Source organism: Mastigoproctus giganteus, chromosome 12, assembly GCF_048544385.1.
Source record: "Mastigoproctus giganteus isolate SK-2022 chromosome 12, ASM4854438v1, whole genome shotgun sequence".
Lineage (NCBI taxonomy): Eukaryota > Metazoa > Arthropoda > Arachnida > Uropygi > Thelyphonidae > Mastigoproctus > Mastigoproctus giganteus.
The window spans coordinates 106,501,180-106,522,971 of NC_143586.1; the positions used below are offsets into that span (position 1 = coordinate 106,501,180).

Below are 21,792 nucleotides of genomic sequence, written 5' to 3' on the forward strand. Positions count from 1 at the left end.
ATCTATTGCCGTCCATTTGTGTACAATTGCAAGGGCAGCCTTTTGTCTCTCCAAATCCTCAATTTCAGTTTTAAGGCATTTTAGCCTTGCACTCCACATGTCCTTGATTTTTAAGTCCTCAACTTCATTTCAAATTGAGCTTCATATGAGCTGTAAAGTTAAAGAACTGCAGTTATGTGTTAAAAGAGCTGCATGTGGCTCATGAGCCACAGGTTGTCAACCCCTGTCCTATGCCGACTTCTTTTCTTCCTCTTTGTGTCGGTTGCTAAATGACATTTCTGAAGCAGCCATGAATCAACATATTTTGCTGGATTGAAGTGTGTCAGCGGTGGGATCACCTCAGCGATGCCTAGTCTCCAAACACTGTAATTTGCAAAACTTAAGCCTTTGTTCGTAAGAGCAACCCTTTGTTCATTCACTAATCTTGTTGCCCTTCTCTGTACTGGTTCCAGCAGCTCTACATCCTTCTTGAAATGAGGCCTCCAGACCTGTATACAGTAGTCAAGGTGTGGGCTGACCATTGCCTTATACAAGGGAATAATCACCTCCTTATCTCTGCTAGAAAAATTCCTGTATATCATTCACAAGACACCATGAGCTACTCTTGCAGCCCATCTGCACTGCTCAGAAAACTTCATATCTGCCTGCACAATTACCCCCAGGTCCTTTTCATTCTCTACCACTGTCAGTGTAGTACCACAGAGTTGATACTTTAATCTGGGGTTCCTGTTTCCCATATGTAGTACTTTACATTTGTCAATGTTAAACTTCATTTGCCACCTCTCAGCCCATCTGCTCAACCTTTCCAGATCGTGTTACAGCAGCATACTGTCAGTAATGTCCTTAACAACCCTGCCAATCTTTGTATTGTCTGCAAACTTGGACATCAAGCTTGATATACCATCATCAATATCATTTATAAATACAGAAAACAACAATGGACCCAACAGTGAACACTGAGGGACTCCACTAATAACATTAGTCCACGATGAGCAGTGTCCATTGATTACCAGTCTCTGTCTTCTCCCACCTCAACCATCCCTTTATTCATAGCAGCAATTTGCCTCCATTGCCACACTGCTCCAATTTGTGCAGTAGCCTGTGCAACAGTATCAAAAGCCTTTCTAAGATCGAAATATATAATATCAAAATTATTCCCTGCAAACAGTTCTTTTGTGACTGCATCATAGTATCCCATCAAATTGGTCAGGCAAGACTTTCCCTTAACAAAACCATGCTGTGTCCAAGCTATAACCGAAGCCTTGTCTAGATGATCCTGCAGTGCTTCTTTAGCCAGTGCCTCCATTAATTTTCCTGGAACAGAAGTTAAACTCACAGGACTATAATTACTTGTGTCAGCCTTTGATCCTCCTTTGTGAATTGGGTTCACATTTGCACATCTACAGTCTATGGGTACCTCGCCTGAGTCCAAAGAAGCTCTCATAATTATGGCTAAGGGTTTGCCTACTTCCTTTGCTGGCTCCTTTAATATAACTGGATAAATCCCATCCACCCCGGGTGCCTTTTTAATGTTTATCCTCAACAATTTCTCCCCCACTTTCCTCTTAGTTATTACAAAATCATCTAGCTCACTGCCAGAGTTTACTTCAACTCTGGCATTCCCCTTCCTAAGTAACTCCTCATGTGTGAATGTAGACATAAAATACTCATTTAGTTTGTTAGCCACCTGAGCAGGATCATCAACCGTTGAACCATCAATATCCAGTGGACCAATCTGATTCATCCCTTTCCTTCTAGAGTTTACATAGGTAAAGAGCTCTTTTCTGTTTTTCTTTGCATCCTTTGCCAAGGATTTCTCATAATCTGCCTTTGCCTGCCTAATCTCCTTTGTGACTTGGTTACAGACCAGCTTATATCTATCATAGGCTTCCATGTCACCCATTAATTTATATGTATCCCATGCATTTTTGTTCTCTGCCATATGTCTCATTAGTTCATCCGACATCTATTTAGGCCTAAACCTTGAACAATATTTCTTAGTTGGTATGTAAAGCCTAGTAGCTTCCAAGATAAATTCTTTGAATGCTTCCCATTTTGAATTTGCTGTTGGTAACATTATCTGTTGGTCCCACTATATAGAATTTAAATACTGTCTCAGACCATCGTAGTCGCCTTTATCCTTAAGGTAGTTACCTCTTTGAGTAAATCCACTTCAGTACACTGTGATCACTGCCAACTAGTGGTTCCTTTATCTGCAGATTCTTAATGCATGAAGAATCCCTACTGATAATCAGATCAAGAGTATTACTCCTTCTAGTTGCCTCCCGAAAATGCTGATGTATAAAACAATCATCCAATAAATCCACAATAGTCTTGCTAGTGTGTGAGTGACCAACCCACAAATTCCAGTCAATCTCTGGGAAATTAAAATCCCCAATTATAAGACTCTCTGATTTACTGGCCCACTCTATTTCCCTGTACAGTTTCTTATTATACTCATCAGAGTCATTAGGCCTATAGCACACTCCTACTCTCAATTTTGATCTTCCTATGCTTATGTCATACCAAACTAACTCGATACGGCACTGTCCAGCAATGTCAAGTGGCTTCACTTCCTTGGATTTTATGTGTTTCCTAACTAATAGCATAGCCCCTCCTCCTCCCTTCCTATCCTTTCTATCATTTCTATACACATTGTACTCCTCAAATTCCAGTTCTGCATTCCTTACATCTGTGTGACACCACGTCTCTGATATGACAACAATATGTGCCTTTGATGTTTTGAGCAATACCTCAAATTCATCAAATTTATTTACCAAACTCCTAGCATTGGTGTACATGCAAGTATACATGCACCTGTTCCTATACTGTGTTAGTTACCCTAACACAACCCATGTGTTTACTAGTAACTCAGACTCCCGTCTCGGAAGTACCCTGCATCTTGTTTTCCAGGCTGCTGCTCATTCCAATAGAAGCAGTGCAAGAATCACTTTCACCTCTGCCAGTGGCTACTGTTAATCTATTAGTCCTTGTATCCCCCCAAGCTAGCAGTGTTCTGACCCACCTAATTCTGCCTCGATAGCATCAGCAAATATTCTTGCACCCTTTCTATTTAAGTGTATCTGATCCCTGTAGAAGCAGTCTCTCCTGTTAACAAGTACAGATCAGGCTGAAAAAAATTGTACCCCTTGAGCCTTGCACAATCTTTCCAGGGCTGAATTGATCGACAAGGCTCTCATCATATAATCCCTCCTATCGTGTCTGGGCAGAATTGCAGACACTTTCAAATTCAACTCTAATTCACGGCTTTTTTTCAACAGTGACCTGTACTTGTTAAGTAATTCCGCCGGTCTCCTACTCTTAATATCATTAGCATTACATATTACAAATTACATATTATAAATGCACTGCATCCAAATGTCACACATCACCTGTTAATAAAGGTGCCAGTATGCCGTACTGCTGTGTACCGTCCCAGAAAAAAAGCACTGTATCTGTACTGTAATATTGCAATGTTGCATGAAGATAAGCTTAGAAGGCCCAAATGAGTTATCGGAAAAATTAATATACGAAGTGACTGATACATGTGCAAAGAGGAATAAGTTTATTATAACACTTGCATGTTTGATTATAATTTATGATTTTTTTTGCAAATTTTAATCTGTGATTTTCACATTATTAAACTGATTATTGTGAGTAATGTGGTTTTTGTGAGCTGACTATTAGAATATTTCCTTTTGTTTTCTCACATTCTCTTATTACAACATTTATAAATATACAGATTTTTTTGTAACATATATGTTGTATATTTTAAATAATAAACAAAATATACACATATATTACATGTACCTCCCAAAGTTTACCTCCCCACCACCAGGTGCAAACACTCTGGATTCAATACTATTCACAATCCTCTGTGGTAGGATTTGGGAGAGTTCTGATAGTTCTCTCCAACTGTGGAGCTTCATTTCAGGAAATCAATTGGATCATGAATGCTCAGCTAGCAACCAAATGATGCATCATTTGGCTTCCAGAAAGTTATGTCCCTCCTACAACATACTGGAAATGGAGAGTTTGCATATCTTACTGGCATAATTTTCTTTTTCTTTTTTCGTTTTCTTTTTTTTTTTTTTTTGGATTGTAAATTTTAAAACATTAAAAAAGGGTAGGAAATGATTAACAATGACGAACATGGCATGCACAAATTGCACAAGTGAGATACAGAGTAATAAGTTTATGAAGCTTAAAAATTAGGAATGAAGTAAAGATTCTGAAATTTTATTTATGTTTTTTATATAATTGGAGATTTCATGGAAGGGGAAACACTTTTCACTATAATAATGTAAAAACCCACAGAATTCTAGCTATCTGTATTATCGCAAATGCAATAAGATCGAGTTTACTACCTGTTTATAATTACATTGCACTAACAGAAAAAAATCAAACCAAACTATTATTTTTAGGCCACCTGAATAATTAAATTCATCTGCCATGCATTGTGTATTATGTCCGCAAATTGCGTGTGTTCTATGGTTGATTAGCCTGTTTTGCTGGAAGAAAAACCTGAGTTGTCAGGAGAAAAAACCTTGCTATCTATGCCTGAGACCGACTAACTTAGCCACGGAGTGAAAAAACCCCATTAAAGTTCCTCATGTCATCGACAGGATTCGAACCCAGTGTGGGGAGGACAGTGACAATATCACTGTGCTACCCGTGCAGACACACACTAACAGAAAAGCCCAAATTGATTATGGTAGTGACCTCCAGAAATGTGTTCCTCCACTCGTTCTATCCAGCCTCATGAAATTTCTGTTCGAACAGAAAAATGTGAGCTCCTGAAAACTGAGTCGGTCTACAATATCACCTATTATCTTGTGAATACAGTGAATGACAACAGTGTGTCTCTAACAAATACAACTACAGTAAATGGGAAATATAGCTCTCACTCATTTGGCATTCAATATTTTTAAAACTTTGTAAACTTGTATGTATTGCTGCGCAGGTTGCTACATTAAGCTTGGTGAAGAGTTTTGCATTCACCTGGTGTTACTTGCAGACGAATTCACACATGAGCCAACAAGAAAATCGCATTATACTCGCATTGTTCCCTAATATATCAGTCATGTTGGAGCAAATTCGTGTTGAAAAAATGCGCATTATATAGAACTGACTGTACATTAATTAGGAAAGATAAAAACTAATAATATATAATGAACTATGCATAAACTGTATATAGTAATTATTAAACTGGAAGTTTTGTATATATAATATTAATTTTAACATAATCATAGTTTGGTTTATTCTTTTTACCTTTCTGCCCATAACAAAACAGCCTATTTATGGTTTGAGGATGGGTTCTGGCAAGGGGTTCCTGAAACATTACCTTAATGTATAGGGATTTAGTTAATGGCAAAATAAACTATCTTACTATTCATGTAGTATAACAGTGGTCATTATAGAATTCTAGATTTCATAAATGAATACTGTTAAAATATGATGGAAAGAAGGAGTACAGCCACTCCATGATTAACGTAAGGGTTTCATTCCGCGGAACTTTATGTAAGTCGGAATTTCCCCATGCTTGTGCAGCACTCGCAACTGTGCTCGCAGAATTGATTGAATCAAAAAAGATGTTTGACGAACATGTGAATAGAATTATTTATTGCATTTATTCAATTTTATATCTCATGCACAGGAAGAATTACAAAAGCGTGCAATTTAAAAAATTTAAAAATTATAAAATCACAAAAAAAGAGAGGAGAGACACGCATAATGTCAGTAAGTTTTACCCCTCGAGCATCGTTGCCAGAATCGATGCCTTCAGCTGAGAAGTACACCTCTGCAGAGGTTGTACTTCTCAGCTGAAGTATAACCTCGGCCGCTCAACCTTACGAAAGAACATATTAATGGATGACTGGATGGTGGCTTTTTTCTTTTCATAGTAGATTTCTTTGTGGCAAGCATATCACTCACCCCTCCCCGTTAACTTTTAAGAATCGTTCGTTGTCAGGATTCAGCTTCTCAAACCTCGCCATCACTGATACAATTTCATGAAATGCTTGCCACACATTTGGTTCATCTTGAGCTTCGTCAGAATTTTCTTTTTTCACTATCACTGCCTGCAAGTCAATAAGTTCTTCATTAGATAATTCCTTGTCTTATTCCTCTATTAACTCCTCCACATCTTTGGCAACAACCTCCAACTGAAGTAGCTCTGCAACCTTTATCATTTTATCTGTAACCTCTTCATATGATTCGTCTTTTCAAATTCTTTGAAGCCTTTTATGTGCCATGAGCATATTTTCTTCCATGCTTCATTTAAACAACTTTTAGTAATTTCCGCCAGGTCTTATTAATGTTTAAGATGGCATGGTAAATATTGTAAGATTTCCAAAAGTCTCTTAATGTAAAATTTTTCTAGCCATCTACTGCAGACAATGCCTGAGAAAATGTTGTGCATAAATAGTATGCTTTTAAATTTGAAATAACACCCTGATCCATAGGTTGGATGAGTAAAATCATGTTTGGCGGTAGACATATGACTCACGTTCGAATTGAAATCATCTAGATGCGTAGGATGTCCAGGAGCATTATTGAATAGAAGCAAACCTTCAAAGGAATGTTGTTGTATTTACAATATTTTTTAACCTCGGGAATGAAGCAGCATCTAAACCAATCCTCAAAGAGAAATATTGTTATCCATGTTCTCTGATTCGATCGGAAATGCACGGGTAGGGTTGCTTTATAGATGCCCTTACATGCAGGAGGATTTCCAGAATGGTACACAAGCAGTGGTATTAATCTGCAATTTCACGCTGAATTAGCCCCAAGTAAGAGTAATTACCCCCATGGCCCTATCTTTTGAAGCCTTGAAACCTGACATTATCTTTTCCTCTTTGGCAATGTATGTTCGATCCTAAGTTTTTTTCCAATACAGAGCAGTTTCGTCAACGCCTTCATCAATAATTTTTCTAACACGTCACAAAATTTCTCTGCAGCTGCAGAATCGGCATTGGTGACTTAGCATTAGTAGAGACATATGATGCAAGAAAGCAAGCTTATGCAGCATCAATCAAAAAAAAAAACACGTTCCCATTTCACCCCTCCGTTCGTTCCAAGTACCTGTCCAGCTCAGCCTTAAATTTATTTAGGCTATCAACTTCCACAACAAAGGATGGAAGTCTGTTCCACCAACGAACCACCCACTGGCTAAAGGCAAACTTCCGCACATCTATCCTAACATCTGTCTTTTCTCAATTTGAATTTATGCCCTCTCAAATGATTATTCTGAGCAAGAGGAAGAATTCTATCAGCATTGAGCATGCTCAAACCATTCAAGGCTTTATACACCTGAATCAGGTCACCTCGCAGGTGTCTAGTCTCCAGACACTGTAATTTGCAAAATTTAAGCCTTTCTTCGTAAGAGCAACCCTTCGTTCCATTCATTAATCTTGTTGCTCTTCTCTGTACTCATTCCAACAGCTCTACATCCTTCTTAAAATGAGGCCTCCAGACCTGTATACAGTACTCAAGGTGTGGCCTGACCATTGCTTTATATAAGGGGATAATCACTTCCTTATCCCTGCTAGAAAAATTCCTGTAAAATTTCTGACTTCACAGCATACTTTAAAGTTTTGGAAACCAGCACGATCCTTGAACCTATTAAGCCACCCGTTGCTTGCCATGAACTTGGGTTGGGGTTTGCCGTACTTATCCTTTAATATCTTCATAAATACTTGTTGCTTATGTATAAATATAGTACAAATGCATCAGGAATACATAGCATATTGTTGCTTTTGCTTGAATGGCCATTGGACTCAAGAGCACTTGCTTCTGAATCTGATTTTCCATCCATATTATTATTGATAGCTGTTCCGTCTTCGACATAGCACTCGAACACTGTTGATCTTAAGTGCGCTGATCCTTTGACGTGTTCTTTTATACATGCACTGTCCTTTAAAATAGTATTTACTGTTGAAGCAGTGAGACCTAATTCCCTTGCAATAGATGACAAACTTTGTCATGCTTCGTACTTAGTCATTTTCATCTTCATTTCTAAATCAATTTTGTTCTGTTTCCTGGCACTGCCAGCACTTGCACTTTCCCTTCACCACTGTAATATGTAAATAGGAATGAAGAGAAGTTTCTGTTTATTTATTTAGGTTTTTTGTATGATTGAAGATTTCAGCGAAGGGGATCTCATTTCACCATAATACCGTAACTTAAAAACCCACACAATTCCAGTTATTGAGATTATCACAAATGCAATAAGATCAGGTTTACTACCCATTTATAATAGATTGTGCTAACAGAAAAGCCCAACAAACTGGAAAGTGCAAATTGTTTTTATTGTTTTTTGGTCGTGACCTCCAGAAACATGCTTTAGAAAAATATCACAAAGGCGTTCAAAATTGATTCTTATAACGGAACATATGATAATGAAAGTGTAGTGAAATTTCCATTTATAAATATGACCTTTTAGAGAGATAAAAGAGATAAATAGCTTTGTAATATAGCGAAATTTTCAACTTCCGAGGACTTAGAATGAATCACAAAAAAAAAAAAAAAAATCTATGTTATTGGGTTCACATTACGATATTTTCACAATACCTCCATTTATCCCTACAGATGTTCCCATATTTTTTTCAGTTTGCACCAGCCAGCAAAAATGTAAAATAAAATTGGCAATTGGCATGAGTCGAGTATTATCCAAGTTGGGGAGTTCCCGTATTTCATCTGCAAAGACCCCATCTTGCCAGGAATCACAAACCATCATTGTCAAAAACAACCATAGCATTTCAATTTCAATAACCTCTAAACCTGACAAAGGCTGAAAGGCTATAACCTTTTTAGAGGTTATTGATGCTCCTTGTGCTTTGTGGTTTCTGACAGGATGGGGCGCCCCAGCAGAATATCTTTTTTCTCATCACATTTTAATATATTTTAATTGTACTCCATCATTTATCTTTTGGAATTTTGGTTTCACAAACTCATCTTAGCAAGCTAGTATATGTTTGTATAATTCCAAAAAAAAAAAATAAAAAACATTTCTATTTTAACACACACACACACACACACACACACACACACACACACACACACACACACACACACACACAGTATATGTTTGAATTGTAATAATTAAGTATTTTGAAGGGTTTAATTACCTCTTGGACATATGTGTTGTATTTTTTGATTAGTTAACGTATTAATTTGTGTTTTACAAATAGATTAACACACACACACACACACACACACACACACACACACACACACACACACACACACACACACACACACACACTGCATCATTTATCTTTTGGTATTTTAGTTCACATTAGGACCTGAAAAGAATTCATTCTGGTTATTATTCCACATAGTTAAAGGTTTCTCTTTTCAATTCTATCATTTGCAGCTTTCTAGAAAGGTGACAATAGGCAAAACTTCATGCATATGAAAGTGGTTTTTCCACGGAGTCAATAATATCCAGACAGACCACTAGACATTTCACAAATTGCTACACAGTGGTCTTCCATGATCAGTTCCTCTGCCTGACATTCTCCTTAGTTATAGCAGTTTTTTTTTTTTGGGCCACCAGGTGTCGCTTGGTGAAGGCTAGACTTCTGTAGCTGCTGCTGCAAGCCGATAAGTTTTCATTGATTAATATTTTCATTGATTAATATTTATATTTCGTATTTTTGATTAATAGAAAACCATCATATTTTCATATTTTTCTGAACAAATTCAGAAAACTTCATATCTGACTGCACAATGGAATGTTGAGTATGTTTCGTGTGACATACACACTGGGAAAAGGAAAATGAGAAGAGAGGGAGTGCAAAAAGGCTGCAAGAGTAGCTCATGGTGTCTTACAGTGTTGCCATTTTAGCGGTTTTCCCGCTAGATTTAGCGGAATTGCTCAAGGTTTAGCGGATAAAAATATGAAATAGCGGATAGCGGATTTTTTAGCGGGAAGAGTATAAATGTTTAGCATTTTATGTATTTTGGCAATGTAACATTTATATTAAGAAATATTAAATTAATTGTTCAATTAATTAACAATAAAAATAATTCATAATTGAAATAGTAGGGATATCATATTTCATAGTTTTTTTTTTTTTATAAGGCGAAGAATCGGTTTTATATTATTCTGGATTTCCCTGAGGAGAACCCCAACAATTTTACGTAGTTACGCTCGCGGTCAAACGACCTGATCATTGGGTCATGGCTTTAAATTGTTGAATCAAATCTAAAAATGTGGAAAAAAAATTCTAATGACGCCTTTTTTTGAAACAGCGAAGGAATGGCATTGGATAATTTTTCTTCGTCGTATTTGTTTGGCTTCCAAGAAATGCGATCCGAATTACCGACATCTCTTTCAACGTTTCTAATAACCACAGAGCAATAAGTAATAAGAGTAATAAGTAATAATTATTTCTAATAACCACTGTGTAATAATATCTTAGTATAGTCAGTCCACGTATAGCACGATAGTTGTATTCCTAGAAACCCTCGTGCAATGCAAAATCGTGCGTTTAGTAAATCCACCAGCCGACAAAATCAATTCAAATATTTATAGTGCCATAAACGATGGTGCAGATCCGAAAAAGATAGTGCATTCGTGTCAAACAAGGTGGTTATCCATTGAAGTTGCTATAACAAGAATTTTAGAACAGTATATTGAATTAAAAGCCCATTTTGAAATAACTCGTTTGACCGACAAATGTTATACTGCAGAACTTCTTTATTCAATGTTCAAAGATGAAAGTAATTTAGCGTATCTTTTATTTTAAAACCTATCCTATCTGAAGTACAAAGAGTAAACAAATCTTTTGAATCAAATACTGCCGATCCTACATTATTACTACATCAAATTGGTCTTGCCTGACCAATTTGATTGGATACTATGATGTAGTCACAAAAGAACTGGATGCAGGGAATAACTTTGATATTATATATTTGGATCTTAGAAAGGCTTTTGATACTGTTGCACATGGAAGACTGCTGCACAAATTGGAGCAGTGTGGCATTGGAGGCAAATTGCTGCTATGGATAAGGGGATGGTTGAGTGACAGAAGACAGAGAGTGGTAATCAATGGACACTGCTCAACGTGGACTAATGTTATTAGTGGAGTTCCTCAAGGTTCAGTGTTGGGTCCGTTGTTGTTTTCGGTGTTTATGAATGATATTGATGATGGGATATCAAGTTTAATGTCCAAGTTTGCAGATGATACAAAGGTTGGCAGGGTCGTTAAGGACAATACTGACGCTATGCTGCTGCAACAGGATCTGGACAGGTTGAACAGATGGGCTGAGAGGTGGCAAATGAGGTTTAACATCGACAAATGTAAAGTGCTGCATATGGGAAACAGTAACCCCAGAGCAACGTATCAACTCTGCGGTACTACACTGACAGTGGTGGAGAATGAAAAGGACCTGGGGGTAATTGTGCAGGCAGATATGAAGTTCTCTGAGCAGTGCAGACGAGCTGCAAGAGTAGCTCATGGTGTCTTATCAATGATATACAGGAATTTTTCTAGCAGGGATAAGGAGGTGATTATTCCCTTGTATAAGGCAATGGTAAGGCCACATCTTGAGTACTGTATACAGGTCTGGAGGCCTCATTTCAAGAAGGATGTAGAGCTGCTGGAACGGGTACAGAGAAGGGCAACAAGATTAGTAAATGGAACAAAGGGTTGCTCTTACGAAGAAAGGCTTAAGTTTTGCAAATTACAGAGTCTGGAGACTAGGCACCGGCGAGGTGATCTGATAGAGGTGTATAAGGCTTTGAATGGTTTGAGCATGCTCAATGCCAATGGGATTCTTCATCTTTCTCAGAATAATCACCTCAGAGGGCATAAATTCAAATTGAGGAAGGACGGATGTCGGATAGATGTGCGGAAATTTGCCTTTGGCCAGCGGGTGGTTGGTTGGTGGAACCGACTTCCATCACTGGTTGTTGAAGTTGATAGCCTAAACAAATTTAAAGCTCAACTGGACAGGTATTTCGAACGAACGGAGGGGTGAAATGGGAGTGGGTTTTTTTTTTTTTTTTGTTTTTTTTGGCTGATGCTGAATAAGCTTGCTTTCTTGCATCATATGCCTCTGCTAATGCTAATGCTAATGCTAATACTACATGATTTAAACATGCTATTGTCGATGATTGCCAATCAAATGTTTTTACCAAATACACATATTGAAAAGATAGAAGAGGACATTAATAATTATTTAGACCCTAAGCCATATTTAGGTTACCAATTTGAAAGAAAAATAAATGAATTAATAATGAATAAACTTATCACAACAACAACGGATGAAATGGCAATAAGAGAGAGATGCCGTAATTTCTTGATTGATTTGTATCAACAATTAAAACAACGCCTTCCGGACAACATAAAAGAATTAGAAAAAATGTCATTAATCTCAGTTAACAATATGTTAAAGCAACAAAAAGAAACACTGATAAATTTATTACAAAATTTAAAATTGTCTGAAGTAGAAATTGAAAAAAAATGAGCAACAGTATATAAACATTACTCTCGTTAAATGGGAAAACATCAACAATACAATGAAGTTTTGGTCAGAAGTTTCGAAATATCGAGATGCAAGCGGTAAAAATCCATTTAAAGAAATTAGCGAATTTGCATTGGGTATTTTAATTTTGCCATTATCCAATGCAGATGTGGAAAGAATATTCAGCAACTTAAATCTAGTAAAAAACAAAACACGCAACAGAATGAGTGTTGGCACGGTTAATGCAATCTTATCAGTACGATACGGGCTCAAAAGAGTTGAAAAGTGTTGTAAAAATTATGTTTTACCTGAAGAAGTGCTTCGCAAAATAGGTACACAAGAAGCATATGATGAGGAGGTATTGAATTTCGAAATTAATTTAGATGTTTAGATATTGATTTTATATTAAAAACAGAAAAATAAATAACTATTTATATATACTATTTGTTTGTTTGTTTTTATTCACTACAAAGTACAAACAAATGAAAATTTAAAAAATTTGGCGGGTCAAGTGCTAAAAATAGCGGATTTTGAGTATGCGGCTAGCGGGAAATATTATTAAGAGTTGGCAACACTGGTGTCTTATCAATGATATACAGGAATTTTGCTATCATGGATAATGGGGTGATTGTACCCTTGTATAAAGCAATGGTCAGGCCACACCTTGAGTACTGTATACAGGTCTAGAGGCCTCATTTTAGGAAGGATGTAGAGCTGCTGGAATGAGTACAGAGAAAGGCAACAAGATTGGTGAGTGAATCAAAAGGTTGGTGTTACAAAGAAAGGCTTAAATTCTGAAAATTGCAGCTTTTGGAGACTAGAACATGATTTGTTCTCCCTGCCCTGAAGAAACCACTTTTCCTTATTCACACTTCAATCCATTGTAGACTAACAAAATGAATATAACTGTGGTGTTATCATTATCTGAATGACTATTACATTATTACAAACTAGCTGAAAAAAACAGAGAAACATATTTCTGCAGTTCTTCTTTAGGCAAATGTATCTTTCCTAAAAGACCCTCATACATGTTTTTTAAGAATGTTAAATCAGTTTTTGCAGAGACTAGAACTGTGTAAATACTATAAAATATTTTAATTGATATTACAGTTGTTTTTTGTTCTCTCAAAATAAAATTCATATTGTTATCAAGAACAAACAATATTTTTCATGGGAATTTAAAGTAATAACATAATATAATCAGTATTTTCAAACTTACCTTGTCTTTTTTAGCAAATCTGTCAAACATATTTTGATAAGTTTTTTTATCTTTTTCTAACTGTTCTTTGATCTTTATATTACAAAGCAGCAGCTGATTTTTAGCAGCTTTATTGCTACTGTCCAGTTTTAATAATGATAACAGGTCATCCTTAGCTAATTCATAATCATTGATGGCCATTCTCGCCTAGAATAAAACAGATGTTTTCTTTAATATATTTTAAATAATTTTAATATTATCCATATGAACTCTAGTTAGATGTAAAATTTTACAATGAACCAACATTTCCACATTTGCTTTTGTCCTCAATTCACATAAAAATATTTTCATTCTTTCTACCTGTACCATTTGTTTCCAGCTATATCATTACTATTGATTTTTAAGTGACATATTTTTTGTTGGTGTAGCGTATTCATAATAATAACATCACAGCCTAAAAAAATGGGCGAAATGTGAAATGTTTGCAGACCTGTCTAGAACAGGACATGATTTAGCCAAGGAGGATGTCTTTGTGTGCTAGGTGCAGAGACTGAAGAAAATATGATATCTGTAGGGCAGATATTAGCATTAGCATTAGCATTAGTAGAGGCATATGATGCAAGAAAGCAAGCTTATTCAGCATCAGCCAAAAAAAAAAAAAAAAAAACCACTCCCATTTCACCCCTCCGTTCGTTCAAAATACCTGTCCAGTTGAGCTTTAAATTTGTTTAGGCTATCAACTTCAACAACAAGTGATGGAAGTCGGTTCCACCAACCAACCACCCGCTGGCCAAAGGCAAATTTCCGCACATCTATCCGACATCCGTCCTTCCTCAATTTGAATTTATGCCCTCTGAGGTGATTATTCTGAGCAAGATGAAGAATCCCATTGGCATTGAGCATGCTCAAACCATTCAAAGCCTTATACACTTCTATCAGATCACCTCGCCGGTGCCTAGTCTCCAGACTCTGTAATTTGCAAAACTTAAGCCTTTCTTCGTAAGAGCAAACCTTTGTTCCATTCACTAATCTTGTTGCCCTTCTCTGTACCCGTTCCGGCAGCTCTACATCCTTCTTGAAATGAGGCCTCCAGACCTGTATACAGTACTCAAGATGTGGCCTAACCATTGCCTTATACAAGGGAATAATCACCTCCTTATCCCTGCTAGAAAAATTCCTGTATATCATTGACAAGACACCATGAGCTACTCTTGCAGCTCGTCTGCACTGCTCAGAGAACTTCATTGCCTGCACAATTACCCCCAGGTCCTTTTCATTCTCCACCACTGTCAGTGTAGTACCGCAGAGTTGATACGTTGCTCTGGGGTTACTGTTTCCCATATGTAGTACTTTACATTTGTCAATGTTAAACTTCATTTGCCACCTCTCAGCCCATCTGTTCAACCTATCCAGATCCTGTTGCAGCAGCATAGCATCAGTAGTGTCCTTAACGACCCTGCCAACCTTTGTATCATCTGCAAACTTGGACATTAAACTTGATATACCATCATGAATATCATTCATAAACACCGAAAACAACAACGGACCCAACACTGAACCTTGAGGAACTCCACTAATAACATTAGTCCACGTTGAGCAGTGTCCATTGATTACCACTCTCTGTCTTCTGCCACTCAACCATCCCCTTATCCATAGCAGCAATTTGCCTCCAATACCACACTGCTCCAATTTGTGCAGCAGTCTTCCATGTGCAACAGTATCAAAAGCCTTTCTAAGATCCAAATATATAATATCAAAGTTATTCCTTGCATCCAGTTCTTTTGTGACTACATCATAGTATCCAATCAAATTGGTCAGGCAAGACCTGCCCTTAACAAAACCATGCTGTGTCTGAGCTATAATTGAATTCTTGTCTAGATGATCCTGCAGTGCTTCTTTAACCAGTGCCTCCATTAATTTACCTGGAACAGAAGTTAAACTAATAGGTCTATAATTACTTGTGTCAGCCTTTGATCCTCCTTTGTGAATTGGGGTTACATTTGCACATCTCCAGTCTATGGGTACCTCCCCTGAGTCCAAAGAAGCTCTCATAATTATGGCTAGGGGTTTGCATACTTCCTTTGCTGCCTCCTTTAATATAACTGGATAGATCCCATCCACCCCCAGGTGCCTTTTTTATGTTTATCCTCAACAATCTCTCCTCCACTTTCCTCTCAGTTATTACAAAATCATCCAGCTCACTGCCAATGTTTACTTTACCTACATCATTCTCCTTCCTGAATAACTCCTCATGCGTGAATGTAGATGCAAAATACTTGTTTAGATTGTTAGCCACCTGAGCAGGATCCTCAACTGTTGAACCATCAATATCCAGTGGACCAATCTGATTCATTCCTTTCCTTCTCGAGTTCAAATATGTAAAGAACTCTTTTCTGTTTTTCTTTGCATCCTTTGCCAAGGATTTTTCGTAGTCTGCCTTTGCCTGCCTAATCTCCTTTGTGACTTGGTTACAGACCAACTTATATCTATCATAGGCTTCCATGTCCTCCATTAATTTGTATGTATCCCATGCATTTTTCTTCTCTGCCACATGTCTCATTAGTTCATCTGACAACCATTTAGGCCTAAACCTTGAACAATATTTCTTAGTTGGTATGTAAAGCCTGGTAGCCTCCAAGATTAGTTCCTTGAATGCTTCCCATTTTGAGTTTGCTGTTGGTAACATCATCAGTTGGTCCCACTGTATAGAATTTAAATACTGTCTCAGACCATCATAGTCGCCTTTACGAAAACAAAAACCCTTCCCTTTACCTCTGATGGTAGTTACCTCCTTGAGTAAATCCCACTTCAACACACTGTGATCACTGCCACCTAGTGGTTCATTTATCTGCAGATTCTTAATGCATGAAGAATCACTACTGATAATCAGATCAAGAGTATTGCTCCCTCTTGTTGCCTCACGAACATGCTGATGTAGAAAACAATCATCCAATAAATCCACAAAAGCCTTGCTAGTGTGCGAGTGACCAACCCACAAATTCCAGTCAATATCTGGGAAATTAAAATCCCCCATTATAAGACTCTCTGATTTACTGGCCCACTCTATTTCCCTGTACAATATCTTATTATACTCATCAGAGTCATTAGGCCTATAGCACACTCCTACTCTCAATTTTGATTTCCCTATGCTTATGTCACACCAAACTGACTCGACACTGCCCTGTCCATCGATGTTGACTGGCTTCACTTCCTTGGACTTTATGTGTTTCTTAATTAATAGCATAACCCCTCCTCCCCTCCTGTCCTGTCTATCTTTTCTATACACATTGTATTCCCCAAATTCCAGTTCCGCATTACTTATATCTGTGTGACACCACGTCTCTGATATCCCAACAATATCTGCCTTTGATGTTTTGAGCAATACCTCAAATTCATCAAATTTATTTACCAAACTCCTAGCATTGGTGTACACGCAGGTATACATGCACCTGTTTCTATTCTTAGCTACCCTAACACAACCCATGTGTTTACTTGTACCGCAATGACTACCAGCAGTCTCTGAAATATCCTGCATCTTGTTTTTCAGGCTTCTGCTCATTTCAATAGAAGCAGTGCAAGAATCACTTCCACCTCTGCCAGTGGCTACTGTTAATCTATTAGTCCTTGTATCCCCCCCAACTAGCAGTTTTCCGACCCACCTAACACTGCCTCGACAGCATCAGCAAAAATTCTTGCACCCTTTCTATTTAAGTGTATCCCATCCCTGTAGAAGCAATCTCTCCTGTTAACAAGTACAGTCCAGGCTGAAAAAAATTTTACCCCTTGAGCCTTGCACAATCCCTCCAGGGCCGAATTGATCGACAAGGCTCTCATCATATACTGCCTCCTATCGTGTCTGGGCAGAATTGCAGACACTCTCAAGTTCAACCCTAATTCACGGCTTTTTTTCAACAGTGACCTGTACTTGCTAAGTAGTTCCGCTGGTCTCCTACTCTTAATATCATTAGTGCCAACGTGTACAACTATATCACCTTTTGTGCCCTTAAAAGATGATATCCGCTCTACAACGTCATCAACCTTTGCCCCTGGCAGACATACCCTGGTCCTATTCCACCTATCCTTTTTACAAAGCATGTTCCCCGTTTCCCTGACAATAGAGTCACCAACAACTACTAGTTCCTGTGGGACCAGCGCATTCTGCCTAGGGGGCTGCCTCTGTGTTGCCTGATGACCAAGTGCAAGCTCTGGCGTTGATGTGGGCAGCTGAGAGCTTGATGGGCCCCTCAATTTATTTCCTTCGAGGGCATCCACCCTGTCCTTCAAGCTCTCATAAAGGCCCATAACAACGCTGAGTTGTCGCCTGATTTCCTTGCACTCCTTACATCGTGCACACACAAAGACATCCCCCTTGGCAGTATCATGTCCCGTACCCGACTGCTCCGCAAACATCAAGCAAACAGTGCATTTTAAAAGACTTTTAAGGTGATACTATTTTATCTTTTATATATCATCTTTTAAGGTGATACTATTTTAAGGTGGTAGCACAAAAGGTGATACTATTGTACACACACGTCAGCACTAATTACCTTAAGAGTAAGAGATCTGCAGACTTACTTAACAAGTACAGGTTAATGCTGAAAAAAAGTTGAGTTAGTTTTAAATTTTAAAGTGTCTGCAATTCTGCCCAGACACGATAGAAGGGAGTATATGGTGAGAGTCTTGTCAATCAATTCGGCTCTGGAGAGACTGTGCAAGGCTCACAGGGTAGAATTTTTTTCAGTGTGGTCTGTGCTTGATAACAGGAGAGACTGCTTCTACAGGGATGGAATACACTTAAATAGAAAGGGTGCAATAATATCTGCTGATGCTATTGAGGCAGTGTTAGGTGGGTCAGAAAACTGCTAGCTTGGGGAGGATTCACAGACTAAAAGATTAACAGTAGCCAAAGGCAGTGGCGCCTCCGTAGCCAGGTGGGAAGGAGCAGCAGTGCGTAGCACACGCTTCTTGATTAGACCGGGGTTCGAGCCCGTCACCACCAAATACAGAGGATGCGGAAAGGTCAAGGAATGACCACCGCATTTCCCTGAGCAATATGGCCTTAGTTGCTAATGCTCCTAAAAACCAAAACAACAACAACCAAAGGCAGAGGCAAAAGTGATTCTTGCACTGCTGCTATTGTAATCAGCAGCAGCCTAGAGAGCAAGTTGCTGGGGATTTCAAGAGTTGCTGGGCGTCATCATGGAACAAGTAAATACATGGGCTGTGTTAGAGTAACTAAGAGTAAGAACAAGTGCATGTATACTTGCATGTACACCAATGCTAGAAGTACAGTAAATAATTTTGATGAATTTGAAGTGCTGATCAAGGCATCAAAAGCAGATATCAGAGACATGGTGTCACACAGATATGAACAGTGCAGAATTGGAATTTGGGCAGTACAATGGTTACAGAAAGGATAGACAGAAAGGAAGGTAGGTGGGACTATGCTGCTAGTTAAGAAACACAAAATCTAAGGAAGTGCAACCAGTTGACATAGGTGGACAGTGGAATGTTGAGTATGTTTCGTGTGACATAAACACTGGAAAAGGGAAAATGAGAATAGGAGTGTGTTATAGGCCTAATGATTCTGATGAGTACAACAAGAAGTTGTGCAGAGAAATATAGTGGGCCAGGAAATCAGTCAATGTCTTGTAATGGGGGATTATCAGCAGTGATTATTCATGCATTAAGAATCTGCAGATAAAGGAACCACTAGGTGACAGTGATCACAGTGTACTGATGTGAGATTTAATTAAAGATGTAATTACCATCAAAGGTAAATGGAAGGATTTTTGCTTCCGTTAAGGTGACTGCAGTGGTCTCAGATGGTTTTAAATACTATACAGTGGGATCAACTGATGATGTCACCAAAGGTGAATTCTAAATGGGAAGCCTTCAGGGACTTAATCTTGGAGGATACTAGGCTTTTCATACCAACTAAGAAATTCTGTTCAAGGTTCAGACCTAAATTGGTGTCATGTGACTTAATGAGGTTCGTGGCAGAGAAGAAAAGTGCATGGGATGCATATAAATTCTTAGGATATGCCGATGCCTATGGTAGATATAAGCCAGTTTGTAATCAACTCACAAAGGAGGTTAGGCAGGCAAAGGCAGGTCATGAGAAATCTTTGGCAAAGGATGCAAAGAAAAACAGCAAAGAATTCTTTACTTATGTAAACTCTAGAAAGAAGGGGATGAATCAGATGGACACACTTACACAGATGGTTCGACTATTAATGATCCTGCTCAAGTACCTGATAAACTGAATGAGTATTTTGTATCTACATTCACACGATATGTTATTCAAGGAAGGGAATGCCAGACGTTTGTCAAACTCGAATAGGGAGCTAAGTGATTTTGTAATAACTAAGGCCAAAGTGGAGGAGACATTGTTGAAGTTAAACGTAAGAAAGGCACCTGGGGTGTGGGTGGGATCTATTCAGTTATATTAAAGGAGGCAGCAAAGGATATAAGCAAACACTTAGCCATAATTATGAGGGCATCCTTGGACTCAGGAGACGTCTCTACAGACTGCAGATGTGCAAATGTATCTCCAATTCACAAAGGGTAACACGATTAATTACAGACCTGTTAGTTTGACTTCTGTTCCATGGGAAATAAAGGAGTCACTGGTTAAAGAAGCATTGCAGGATTATCTAGACAAGACTGCAGTTATAATTCAGACACAGCATGGGTTTGTTGATAGGAAGTCTTGTCTGACCTTTTTGATTGGATACTATGATGTGGTCACAACAGAACTGGATGCAAAAAATAATTTTGATATCATATACTTGGATTTCAGGAAGGCTTTTGATATATTATTGCACATGGAAGACTGCTGTACAGATTGGAGCGGTATGGCATTAAGGGCAAGTTGCTGCAATGGATTAAGGGATGGTTGAATGGGGAAACAGCAGAAAGTGGTAATAAATGGACACTGCTCTATGTGGACTAATGTTATTAGTGGAGTCCCGCAGGGTTTGGTGCTAGGGCCATTGTTGTTTTGCGTATTTATCAATGATATTGATGAAGGTATATTAGGCTTAATGTCCAAGTTTGCAGATGATACAAAGGTTGGCAGGGTTGTTAATGACACTAAAGACAGTGTGCTACTGCAACCGGATCTAGAAAAGTTGGGCAGATGGGCTGAGAAGTGGCAACTGAAGTTTAACATTGACAAATGCAAAGTACTGCAATGGGTAGCAGTAACCTAAAAGAAATGTACCAACTGTGTGGTATTACACTCAAGGAGGTGGAGAATCAAAAAGACCTGGGGGTAATTGTATAGTCAGATATGAAGTTCTCTGAGCAATGCAGACAAGCTCCCAGAGCAGGTCATGGAGTTTTGTCAATAATATATAGGAATTTTGCTAGCAGAGAGAAGAAGATAAATATCCCTTTGTATAAAGCAATGGTCAGGCCATACCATGTGTACTGACAGGTCTGGAGGCCTCGTTTTAGGAAGGATATAGAGTTGTTAGAATGAATACAGAGAAAGACAACAAGAACGGTGAGAGGAACAAAAGGGTGTGCTTACAAAGAAAGGCTTAAGTTCTGCAATTTGCAGCACCTGGAGACTCGGCACCTGCGAAGTGATCTGACCAAGGTGTACAAGGCCTTGAATGGTTTGAGCAGGCTCAATGCTGACAGGATACTGCCACTTGCTCAGACTAAGAACCTGAGTGGACATAGATTCAAATTGAGGAAAGACAGTTGTAGAATAGATGTGCAGAAGTTTGCCTTTAGCCAGCGAGTAGTTGATTGCTGGAACAGACTTCCATCTGTTGTTGTGAAAATTGATAGCTTAAATAAATTTAAGGCTGAACTAGAGAAACATTTGGAATGACCGGATGTGCAAAAATAAACTGCCAGGTTTTGGGGCCAAAATCTGCCAGTCCAACCCTGTGTCTTTTTTTTTTTTTTTTTTTATGTGAACCCCAAACACGAGAGGTATTAGAACCTATAGTACTTAGTACCGTGCTTGAGTTGGAGGTTGAGAAGACGAAAGAAGATATTTGTTGACATTGGACTTGAACTTCTGTAGATTGTAATTTTCAGGAAATACGTATGAAGGAAGGTTGTTCCCGAAAACGGCAGTTGAAGGAATAAATGAGGAAGAT

At 38.3% G+C, this 21,792-nt stretch overlaps 1 protein-coding gene across 1 annotated transcript in view; it reads right to left on the reverse strand.

Moving 5' to 3' along the window:
* The window catches only part of LOC150077323 (peptidyl-prolyl cis-trans isomerase FKBP4-like), a 132,795-nt gene that overhangs the window by 3,156 nt on the left and 107,847 nt on the right, over window positions 1-21,792 (reverse strand). Inside the window, exon 6 of the mRNA XM_090386981.1 lies at window positions 13,694-13,879. Within this exon, the coding sequence (XP_090243107.1) occupies window positions 13,694-13,879 (186 nt within the window). The remainder of the gene's footprint in view (window positions 1-13,693; window positions 13,880-21,792) is intronic.